This window comes from Zootoca vivipara, chromosome 4 (genome assembly GCF_965207765.1).
Source record: "Zootoca vivipara chromosome 4, rZooViv2.hap1.1, whole genome shotgun sequence".
Taxonomy (NCBI): domain Eukaryota; kingdom Metazoa; phylum Chordata; class Lepidosauria; order Squamata; family Lacertidae; genus Zootoca; species Zootoca vivipara.
In genome coordinates, this window is record NC_142587.1 from 99,603,778 (window position 1) to 99,616,275 (window position 12,498).

Consider the following 12,498-nt stretch of genomic DNA (forward strand, 5'->3'; position numbering starts at 1 on the left):
CTTGGGCAGCAGGCTGTGCACAGCAAGGATGAGTGGCAGATCCACACCCTGAGGAGCCAGCTACTCACTGCCCCTTCTGCTGTCACCCGCCTCCTCTGCCTCCTCTCCGGCCTCCCTCAGCACACCGGGGCTGCCCTGGGCTGCCTCAGGCGGCAGCAACAACAGAGGGGGCAGTAGCGGAGGGTGAGGCGGCAGTGGACGAGCTTCTATCTGCTTTGCCCCAGGCGGCGAGATGACCTGGTCCGGCCCTGACAGCAAGCAAAAACCCCAAAAGCCCCAGCATCCCTCGTCAACCTCCCCACTGTCCCTCGCACAGGACTAGCGGCTTGAGTTTCTCCTGCCAGAGAGCGTCACCCTGCGGTCACCTTTGGAGACGTTGCCCTTGCTGTAGCAGAATGCCAGCCCGGCGGCTGCCACGGCGGTGGCAGAGAAGGACGGGATCCTGGGGCCGCGCCTGTTGCCGCGGTTCCCTTTGCTGCGGTGCCGCCCGGCCCGCTCCGGGTTGGGCCAGAGGCGCAGACCGCTGGGCTCCCTGCGGAGCGGGCGGGCGCTAGCGTCCCCGGATGGCAGCTGCTGCTCCTCCTCCTGGCAGGGCAGCCTGGGCAGCCACCCTCCTTCGGCTGCCACCTTTTTGCCCGCCGCCAGGGCGGCGCCCGCCTCGCAGGGGTATCTTCCCAGCTGCTGCGCGTCCTGCCCCCTGGCGGCCGCCGCCTTACACTGCGGCCACAGCTCCGCATCCCCGCAGCGCCCCCTGGAGGGCGCGCGGCGGCGCTGCAGCTTCGCCAGCCTCACTTCTTCCTCTTCTCCCTCTGCCGCCTGCCACTGCGGGCGGCCCCTAGCGGCCTCGCCTGGGTACTGCAGCTCCTCGCGCCCGGCCAGCGACGACGAGGCCGAGGCCGCGGACGCCGCCGAGGCCCCGCGCACCGCCAGCGGGAGCCCCGCCCTCGCCGCGAAGAGCCGCGCCAGACCCGGCGGCAGAGGCCTGCTCATCAGGCAGGCCAGCATCTCCGCTCCGCTCCACGCGCCGCCCGCCCCGCACCGGGTCGGGCCGGCCTACTGCCAGCCACCACGGTCCTGTCACCCTGGAAACCAAGATGGCGGACGAGCCCAGGGCGCCGGCGCTGTGAGGAGAGGACACGCGCCGGCGTGAAAAGGGATCATGGGGGATGTAGTCCTGCAGCCGTTTGAAGACTTCCGAGCACGGCCGCGGGAGGACTACGTTTCCCGTGGATACGCGGGCGCCCGCCCCCCTCCGCGCGCGTGCGTCAACAAAGAGCTGCCTTCGTAGGCGGAAGTGCCTGTTGGGAAATGTAGGCAGGCATGCGCAGGAGAGCGCCGGGCCTTTATCCGGCAGGGAGGAGGCGGCTGTTGTGGTTGCTGCTGCTGCTGTTGCGGCGGCTATTGCGATTGGCTGGAGGGAAGGCGCGCTCCAGAAGGTCGCGAGTTCGAGACTTACCGCTGGACAAAAGTGTGTAGTGGAGGGAGTATCTTATTTAATATAATTATATTGATTTTCATGGCAATTGCTGGTCTTTTTCCTAATGGAAAGGTGATTGTTCCCCAAGAGTGAGCCTCTCCCTGCAGGAGATTAGCACACCCAGCCCATTGGGAGAGGCAGTGTCATACAATGGTTACAGCCCCGGACCAGGAGCTAGGAGGGACCAGGGTTCAAACTGGGGTTGCAGCTATAGCTAGTGGTGTGCATGGCCACAACTTCTATTGTGACCCTTTTGGCCTGTTGTTTGAACGAGTCATTTGCCATCCTAGAGAATACTATTGTACTGTATACTGTGTTGTATATTTGGAAGGGATTGGCATATCCTTCCTGTAAAAGCAATTTTCAACATTTCCACATATTCTTAGGGCCAACCAATATTCTTAGGGCCGAACTGGACACAATGTGTGTGTGGGGGGGGGGGTTGTTGCTGTTATTGATGGTAACTTTTTTGTATTTTCAATTGAGATGTCATTATGATTTTTATGGAAATTGTATCAATTTGGTTGTGTGCTTTTTGATGCTTCTTTGTTTATGACTACTTTGGTTATATTTGTACTGTAATTTGTTACATTTTTGCAATTGAATGTGTTTGCAGCAGAAGGCACACACACACACACACACACACACACTTTGGATCAGACATAGTTCAGCATCTTCCATCCCATAATGGCCCACCAGGTTCCCTGGAAGCCCAACAAGCAGGACACAAAGGTGACGGCTTTCTTCTGGTTTTGCTTCCAGACAATTCATTTTCCAAGGTAGACTGTCTCTGAGCATGGAGGTTCATTAGCTTTGCCATCCGATAACTTTAAACAGATTCGTCGTCGTCTAGTCCAGTTCTGAAGCCGCTGCCACATTTTGGGGCTGCAAATGTCAATCTCCTGCTGGTCATTTTCACAGGATGATTCTGGAGCTGTAGGATGATAGGAGAGGGAGAAATGTACACCTCTCTTTCTCCACATCAACTGCCTTTTTGTTCTACACCAGGCATCCCCAAACTGCGGCCCTCCAGATGTTTTGGCCTACAACTCCCATGATCCCTAGCTAACAGGACCAGTGGTCGGGGAAGATGGGAATTGTAGTCCAAAACATCTGGAGGGCCGAAGTTTGGGGATGCCTGTTCTACACCATGAGTAGGCAAACTAAGGCCCGGGGGCCGGATCCAGCCCAATTACCTTCTAAATCCGGCCTGCGGACGGTCCGGGAATCAGCGTGTTTTTACACGAGCAGAATGTATGCTTTTATTTAAAATGCATCTCTGGGTTATTTGCTGCACCATTTCTTTTTCTGGCTTTTATCTCAGGCAGGAGCACGACGACCCTGTAAAGAAGGCCAGCTGCATTATCTGCATTATTTATTGCAGAGAGGAGGGGGTTCACTGAAGGCCATGCAAGCAGCTTCATCTCACCCCTCGGTCGTTCTGCTGCACCATCTCTCTCTCTCCCTCCCTCCCTCTCTCTCTGGTCTTCAGCTCCGCCACTGCTTCCCGCCGTGCCCTTTGGCAATGCCCCTGCCCCTGTCTGTGTGCTGCCGAGTATTTAAATTAAAGCCGGCAGAAGCAGCTGCGGACACTAATGAGCGGCTCAGATCGTTAGGACCGGGCGGCTTGCAGGGGTGGCAGGAGAGCACTGGCCTGATGAAGCGGCCTCTGCCTCCGAGGCGCCGTCTGGGCTGCCAGGGAGACAGTGCTGCGTTGGGTGCTTAGAATTCAGGGGAGCCCTCCTTGCAGGGCTGAGTCATAGCCTGCAACGAGGCAACACATTTTCCTGAAGTGCAGAGCAGAGACCAGGGAGGGAGGGGAGGAATCGGTACACGTCTCTTTCTCTCCCTCTCTCTTTTTTCTACTTTGTTTTCCTCACTGCTAGAACCAGCCACAGAACCTAAGAAGAGCATGCTGGATCAGGCCGGTGGCCCATCTAGTCCAGCATCCTGCTCTCACAGGGGCTGACCAGAAGCACCAGTGGGAAACCAGCAAGCAGGATTCGAACACAGGAGCCTCTCCTCTCCTGTGGTTTCCCGCAACCGGTCTTCAGAAGCACTGCTTCTGAGGGCTTGAAGGCATCCTGAGCAAGTTTGCAGACGACACCAAATTGGGAGGGGTGGCTAATACCCCAGAGAACAGGATCACACTTCAAAATACCCTTAACAGATTAGACAACTGGGCCAAAGCAAACAAGATGAATTTTAACAAGGAGAAATGTAAGGTACTACACTTGGGCAAAAAAAAAAAAAGAAAGGCACAAATACAGGATGGGTGACACCTGGCTTGAGAGCAGTACATGTGAAAAGGACCTAGGAGTCTTGGTAGACCACAAACTTGACATGAGTCAGCAGTGTGATGCAGCAGCTAAAAAAGCCAATGCAATTCTGGGCTGCATCAATAGGAGTATAGCATTTAGATCAAGGGAAGTAATAGTACCACTGTATTCTGCTATGGTCAGACCTCACCTGGAATACTGTGTCCAGTTCTGGGCACCACAGTTCAAGAAGGATACTGACAAGCTGGAACGTGTCCAGAAGAGGGCAGCCATCCAGTCCAACCCCCTGCCAAGCAGGAAACACCATCAAAGCATTCTTGACATATGCCTGTCAAGCCTCTGCTTAAAGACCTCCAAAGAAGGAGACTCCACCACACTCCTTGGTAGCAAATTCCACTGCCGAACAGCTCTTACTGTCAGGAAGTTCTTCCTAATGTTTAGGTGGAATCTTCTTTCTTGAAGTCTGAATCCATTGCTCCGTGTCCGCTTCTCTGGAGCAGCAGAAAACAATCTTTCTCCCTCCCCCATATGACATCCTTTCATATATTTGAACATGGCTATCATATCACCCCTTAACCTTCTCTTCTCTAGGCTAAACATACCCAGCTCCCTAAGCCGTTCCTCATAAGGCACCATTTCCAGGCCTTTGACCAGAACAGCCTGCTGGATCTAGTCCAGCATCCTGCTCTCACAGGGGCTGACCAGAAGCACCAGTGAGAAACCAGCAAGCAGGATTCGAACACAAGAGCCTCTCCTCTCCTGTGGTTTCCCGCAACCGGTCTTCAGAAGCACTGCTGTGGAGGCAGAGCACAGCCATCATGACTAGTGACCATCATTAGCTTTCTCCTCCTCCATGAATTGGTCAAATCCTCTTTTAAAGCCATCTAGGTTGGTGGCCGTCCTGTGGGGGGGAGTTCCATAGTTTGAACGACCTTTTGTCTATCCTGAATCTTTGAACATTCAGCTTGGTGGGATGCCTGCGAGTTCTAGTGTCATGAGAGAGGGAGGAAAGGTTTGCTCTGTGCCCTTTCTCTACCCCATGACACTTTTATAAACTTCTTAATCTCTCTAGCCTAATAAACCCAACACTCTGCAAGCTTTCCTCACAGGGGAGCTGAGTTGCTCTCCAAGCACCATCAGAAATGCCGAGGAAAACCCCCTATTTCAGCCATATCTGCACAGAAAATTCTCGCTTTTGCAGAGTTCTCCCGGAACAAACTTGGGCCCCTGAGACAGAGCATGCCAATTCCAGCCCACCCTCCGCGGGGCGCCACAACCCGCTTCTCCTGCACAAGCCTCATGCAGCTCCCAGGGGGGCTTGTGCAGGAGATATTTCCTGGTTGGATCCTGCCTCATGGGACAGACAAGCCTCCTACAATGTTGTAGTGACAGCCACTGGTTGGGATGGCTTTGAAGGAGAACTAGACACGGAGGCATCAGGGGCTAGTGAAGTTTGGTCGGAAATCCCCTCCTTGTCATTTGAATCCATTGGTTCGGAACCTCCCTTCTGGAGCAGCAGAAAACAAGCTTGCTCCATCTTCCGTGGGACGGCCCTTTGGATATTGGAAGGTGTCTATCCTATCAACTCTCATTCTCCTCTAGGCTGGATCTCAGTCTGGGAAAAAGGTGGGATATAAACAGTTAAAATCAGGGAAGGGACCCCAGTGGTCATGAAGTCCAAAGCCCTGCATTGCAGGAATCTCAGTTGAAGCATCCATGGCATCCATTATCATGATGATAATCATAGAATCATAGAGTTGGAAGAGACCACAAGGGCCATCCAGTCCAACCCCCTGTCAAGCAGGAAACACCATCAAAGCATTCTTGACATATGCCTGTCAAGCCTCTGCTTAAAGACCTCCAAAGAAGGAGACTCCACCACACTCCTTGGCAGCAAATTCCACTGCCGAACAGCTCTTACTGTCAGGAAGTTCTTCCTAATGTTTAGGTGGAATCTTCTTTCTTGTAGTTTGAATCCATTGCTCCGTGTCCGCTTCTCTGGAGCAGCAGAAGACAACCTTTCTCCCTCCTCTATATGACATCCTTTTATATATTTCAACATGGCTATCATATCACCCCTTAACCTTCTCTTCTCCAGGCTAAACATACCCAGCTCCCTAAGCCGTTCCTCATAAGGCATCGTTTCCAGGCCTTTGACCATTTTGGTTGCCCTCCTCTGGACACGTTCCAGCTTGTCAGTATCCTTCTTGAACTGTGGTGCCCAGAACTGGACACAGTACTCCAGGTGAGGTCTGACCAGAGCAGAATACAGTGGTACTATTACTTCCCTAGATCTAGATGCTATACTCCTATTGATGCAGCCCAGAATTGCATTGGCTTTTTTAGCTGCTGCATGATGATGATGATGATGATGATGATGATGATGATGATGATGATAATAATAATCTTCTTCTTCTTCTTTGGCAATCCCTTGTAGCAGAGTAAGATTGTCTTCCATAAACACAGTTTTAACATAAAAAAAATTCCTTCAGTAGCACCTGTATCTGAAGAAGTGTGCATGCACACGAAAGCTCATACCAAAATAAAAACTTAGTTGGTCTTTAAGGTGCTACTGAAGGAATTTTTTTTATTTTACTTCGATCCAGACCAACACGGCTACCTACCTGTAACCACAGTTTTAACAGTGAGTCCATAAGTGACTATGGAGGCCAATTCTGGAACCACACTTCCTTCCACAGTGGGGACATAGGTTTCTGGGCAGGAGTTGATCACGGTGTGGATTTGCCAAGTGTGCCTTCCTCTTAGTACATTTCTCCCTTGCGTCCTGAGTTCGAGTGTCTTCAAAGCCCATGACACCCCTTTGGTAAAGTCTGTTCTCCAATTGGAGCGTTCGCAGGCCAGTGTTCCCCAGTTGTCAGTGTTTATACTACATTTTTTTTCAGATTTGCCTTGAGACAGTCTTGTAACCTCTTTTGTAAAATAAAAAAATTCCTTCAGTAGCACCTTAAAGACCAACTAAGATTTTATTTTGGTATGAGCTTTCGTGTGCATGCACACTTCTTCAGATACAGTGAAGAAGTGTGCATGCACACGAAAGCTCATACCAAAATAAAAACTTAGTTGGTCTTTAAGGTGCTACTGAAGGAATTTTTTTATTTTACTTCGACCCAGACCAACACGGCTACCTACCTGTAACCTAAACCTCTTTTGTTGACCACCAGCATTACGCTTTCCATTTCTAAGTTCGGAATAGAGTACAGGTAGTTGCTTATAATGATAATAATAAAGATACAACCATAAGGGAATAAGGGCATATTTTGTTTACAACAATACAAATTGCAAAGAAAGCAGCCCTGCAAAAGGTGAAGGAGGTCTCGACTTTCTATTGCTTTGGAAGAAGAATGAAACACACAACTCACATGCAAACCGAGAGTCGGACATGTTTGTTTGCACCTCTGCTTGGCTGCCTGGAAAAGAGAGAGAGAGAGAGAGAGAGAGAGAAATCACAGCAACGGAAGTTGTGAGAAAATGCAGAGCCACTTTCGCCTCCCTGGCATGACTCATCTCTGCAGCTCAGAGAGAGCTGCTCTGTTTACTCCTTCGCCCATCTGCCTCTGTTTACAGGCACATGTGGCAAGCCAGACGCTGTTTCCCCTCCTCCTCTTCCCACATGCCCTGCTCCAGGGAAACAAATAATGGCACAGAGGAGGCCTGCCTTCGGATCGCTGCCCCGCAAGGGGCCAGGAGTCCTGGGGTGGATTCGCAGCCGCTGCCGCCGGCTGCCCTTGGCTCAGCAAGCCACAGGCAACCTGCTTTACATGCCCAGCGGGTCCCGGCTCCAAATTCCTGGCGACCCCTTGTCTGAAACTCTGGAGCAGGGGTCGGCAAGGCTTACCGGGCATGGGCCGGATCACTCCCGTGGAGATCCTCCGTGGGCCGGACCAACGCAGCACGATGCCTTAAATCGCGTCTGCGTATGTCCGCGGCACCGGAAATCGCTTCTGCGCATGCCCAGGTGCCAAAAATCGTGCCTGCGCAGAAGCGGTTTCCGGCCTCTGGGCATGCGCAGAAGTGGTTTCTGGAGCCACGGAAGAGAGTCCCCGCGCCGCGCTGTGCCAGTTTAGCACAGCGGGCGGGGACTTGCCGAGTGGGCGGCTCGGTTCGGGGACAGCTTGTGTGGCGGTTAAATGGCCCACGGGCCTTAGGTTGCTGACCCCTGAACTGGAGAGTTCCTGTGTAGAAGGAATACTAGGCTAGATAAATCCAAGATCTGGCTCAGGAGAAGAAGACTGCCTTTGTTCCTATCCCTACTACTACTACTACTACTACTGTATTATTATTATTATTAGCAGCAGCATCATTATTATAGCCCAGACCAGGATTTAAACCAGCTCATCACGCCAATTAAAATGACACAGATAAAATGAGTCAGCAGTGTGATGCAGCAGCTAAAAAAGCCAATGCAATTCTGGGCTGCATCAATTGGAGTATAGCATTCTAGATCAAGGGAAGTAATAGTACCACTGTATTCTGCTCTGGTCAGACCTCACCTGGAGTACTGTGTCCAGTTCTGGGCACCACAGTTCAAGAAGGATACTGACAAGCTGGAACGTGTCCAGAAGAGGGCAACCAAAATGGTCAAAGGCCTGGAAACGATGCCTTATGAGGAACGGCTTAGGGAGCTGGGCATGTTTAGCCTGGAGAAGAGAAGGTTAAGGGGTGATATGATAGCCATGTTGAAATATATAAAAGGATGTCATATAGAGGAGGGAGAAAGGTTGTTTTCTGCTGCTCCAGAGAAGCGGACACGGAGCAATGGATTCAAGCTACAAGAAAGAAGATTCCACCTAAACATTAGGAAGAACTTCCTGACAGTAAGAGCTGTTTGGCAGTGGAATTTGCTGCCAAGGAGTGTGGTGGAGTCTCCTTTTTTGGAGGTCTTTAAGCAGAGGCTTGACAGGCATATGTCAGGAATGCTTCGATGGTGTTTCCTGCTTGGCAGGGGGGTTGGACTGGATGGCCCTTGTGGTCTCCTCCAACTCTATGGTTCTATGAAATACAAAAGCTAAAAATGTTTGAAAGCTAATTTGAAATTGAATTGAAAGCTAATTTTTAAAAAGCAATTAAATTCTAACAGAATTAAAACAATATCAGAAACAGATCCATTGAAATACACGGAACAATGCAGCCTTCACAGCAAGGAAGAGAGCCGTTCCGGAATTTAAAAAAAATTTTTTTTTTTAATCCCTCTCTCCTAACACTAGAAGTCATGGGACGGAGAAAAGAAAGACCTCCTTCACACAGTGCAGAGTTAAACTGCGGAACTCCCTTCTGCAGGAAGCAGCAATAGCCACCAACTACGGTGGCTTTTAAAAGAGGCTTCAGCAAATTCATGGAGGAGGAGAGGGCAGTCAAAGGCTACCAGCCACTGTTGGAGACAGAAATGCTGCTGAACACCAGTTGCAGGAAACCGCAGGAGGGGAGAGGGCTCATGCTCGAATCCTGCTTGTGAGTTTCAATAATAATAATAATAATAATAATAATATGGCAATAATAAATTTATACCTCGCCCGTCTGGCTGGGTTTGGCCAACCACTCTGGGTGGCTCCCAACAGAATATTAAAAACACGATAAAAGATCGAACATTAAACCTTCAGGTGTCTTCTAAAAGTCAGACAGTTGCTTATTTCCTTAACATCTGATGGGAGGGCGTTCCACAGGGCAGGTGCCACCACCGAGAAGGCCCTCTGCCTGGTTTCCTGCAACCTCACTTCTTGCAGGGAGGGAACCGCCAGAAGGCCCTCGGAGCTGGACCTCAGTGTCCCGGTTGAACGATGGGGGTGGAGACGCTCCTTCAGGTATACGCAAGCATCTGTGAGAACAGGATGCTGGAACGAGAGATGGACCATTGGCCTGATCCAGAAGGCTCTTCTTAGATCCTTAAAACTTTCTAAAAATGGATGTCTACAAGTGTGGTTGGCTGTAGGGAAGGTTATGTTCTTAACCTGAGTGCAACCCCCCAGTTGTGATTCCCGGCGGCTGGCATTCAGACACGTAACGGCCTCCCACAGCGGAGGCAGAAGGCAACTGCTCTGGCTGTGTTAAGAGAAGGTTCTCAATTTCCAGACCGTCCCTTAGAATCATAGAACGGTCGAGTTGGAAGGGACCCCCAAGGGTCCTCTAGTCGAACCCCCTGCAATGCAGGAATCTCGGCTAGCTCATCCCTGACAGATGGCCATCCAACCTCTGCTGGAAAACCTCCGAGGAACAGCTTCCTGAGGGAGACCATTCCACTGACGAACCGCTCCTTGTTTCGTAGGTCTCAGATAAAAGATGCTGCTATTTCTCTCTGTCCTGCAAGAACAACTGCAAGGTTTTTTGGATCTAAGTCATGAGTGAACAGCTCAAAATGTTTGCCCCCCCCCCTCCTTTCACCTCCACCTCGTGAACCAGCCTTGCAGGGCAGCCTGGGATGTGACTCTCACATGCACCCATGAGGTGGCGCTGATGCTCCACAGACTTTGGCCAAAGCAGAGTTTTAGGAGTGACACTCTGGACCTGTTTGGCTACGAAGCAGTGGCTCCCAATTAGCTAAGTGCTGCAGCCAAGCCAAGCCAAGCCAAGAAAATGTGGGTGTCTCTATGGTGGCTTTTGGCGTGTGAAGGGTGCCGCAAACCTCCTGGGTGAGTTATATGGATCCCCATGAACCACCAATTGGGAACTATGGGAAAAAAACATTAGTTCCCAAAGGGGGCAGTAGCCCAACCCCCCCCCCCCCGGAGGAAAGTGGGATTAACTAGGGGGCACCAAGAGGCAAGGGGGCAGTTGAAGGTAGGACTCTGGGTGTGTAAGTGACTCAGACTTTGAGAAGCTGGCTTCTCTGGGTCAAGTTCTTCAGCTTTTTTGGCTCAAACTAATTGTAATTGGATTTTGAATAAACGTGCAGTTCATCGTGAATGTTTTGAGTGTTGTTATCTTCCTGAGAGGGTCTAGCAAAGCGCTGTTCTGAATAATGCGTCTTTGGGGAGTTGGCTAGGGGGCACTGGGAATGAGTTTAGGGAATAATAATAATAATAATAATAATAATAATAATAATAATAATATAATCAGCCCTGAGTGCTCACTGGAAGGACAGATCGTGAAGCTGAGGCTCCAATACTTTGGCCACCTCATGAGAAGAGAAGACTCCCTGGAAAAGACCCTGATGTTGGGAAAGATTGAGGGCACTAGGAGAAGGGGACGACAGAGGACGAGATGGTTGGACAGTGTTCTCGAAGCTACGAACATGAGTTTGACCAAAAAAAAAAAAAAAGAGAAGAGAAGAATCCTTGGAAAAGACCCTGATGTTGGGAAAGATGGAGCGTGGGGATCTGACCAAGACAGAATAGAGTGAGACTATTCCCTGAACATGTCTAAGGTCCCTTTTTGACGTGGTCAATGGTCAGGGGTCCCTTTACCTTTACCTAAGTAGACAACATCAGACCCTGATGTTGGGAAAGATGGAGGGCACAAGGAGAAGGGGATGACAGAGGATGGGATGGTTGGACAGTGTTCTCGAAGCTACGAACATGAATTTGACCAAACTGCGGGAGGCAGTGCAAGACAGGAGACAGGAGTGCCTGGCGTGCTGTGGTCCATGGGGTCACGAAGAGTTGGACACGACTAAACGACTAAGCAACACAACAACAACAATAATATAATAGTTTATTATTTATACCCCACCCATTTGGCTGGGTTTCCCCAACCACTCTGGGCGGCTCCCAACATATTATTATTATTAATAATAAAGCAATATAACATCAAACATTAAAAGCTTCCCTAAACAGGGCTGCCTTCAGGTGTCTTCTAAAAGTCAGACAGTTGTTTATTTCCTTGACATCTGATAGGAGGGTGTTCCACAGGGCTGCCTTCAGATGTCTTCTAAAACCAAGCGGGGGGGGGGGGGTGGCCCCTGCAAAGTTCGGGAATCCTTGATCGAAAAATCATGATTGATTTGTCTACAGAGCTGCCTGTTGGGGCTTGGTTTTTTTAATTTAGGACCTGCGCATGTGCCCGAGGCTTACTTAATTCAAAAGGGTTATACAGTATGCTGTTTTTTGGCAAGCCTCTGAACACTTTCCTGGGGCTGGTTTTCCCTGGGTCCAAAAGAACAGAACGGGGAGGGGAAGAGAGAGTGTGTAGAGACTGAGTAGCCCTTGAAAGGATAGGGCACAGCTAGTTCACTGTGCCTTTACACAACACAGAAAGATTACAAGGCATTATTTCAGTCATGGTCCACACATGACATGCTCTTTCATTTAATTTTTTAAAAAAATATATTTAAAATCCCCCCCACAAGTACAATACAGTCAGTTAAACAGTTCAAAAATAGATTCCCTCATTGATCGACTTCGCTTCCACCCTTCCGTGGTTTCCTCCTGTATCAATCACTGCTGCATATTATAATTATTCTAATCCCCCTTTCATCCATCTTATTCTCAAAATAGCTTTTACTGCTGAGCTCATTCCAAACCGGCTAGCGTGCGCCTTCATGCCAAAGCATGGAATTTGCTGCCGCAGTGACCACCAGCACGGACAGCTTTAAATTGATTATTTATTCGCTTGGCGCATTTATTTTCCTCCAAGGTGCTCGAGGCGGCGTATGTGCCTTTCTCCCCTTCCTCGTTTAGTCCTCACAACAACCCTGTGAGGTAGGTTAGGCTGAGAGAGGCAGTGACTGGACCAAGGTCACACCCAGGGAGCTTCATGGCTGAGTTGGGGGATTTGAACCCTGGCCCCCCA

At 50.3% G+C, this 12,498-nt stretch overlaps 1 protein-coding gene across 2 annotated transcripts in view; it reads right to left on the minus strand.

The window, feature by feature from the left end:
* CLPB (ClpB family mitochondrial disaggregase) overlaps positions 1-1,985 on the minus strand; it is a 72,400-nt gene extending 70,415 nt beyond the window's left edge. For both annotated transcript variants that reach the window (XM_035115202.3, XM_035115200.3), the window contains exon 1: positions 366-1,985. In XM_035115202.3, coding sequence (XP_034971093.3) covers positions 366-1,005 — 640 coding nt within the window. In that variant the 5' untranslated portion in view covers positions 1,006-1,985. The remainder of the gene's footprint in view (positions 1-365) is intronic.
* Positions 1,986-12,498: the final 10,513 nt, after the last annotated feature.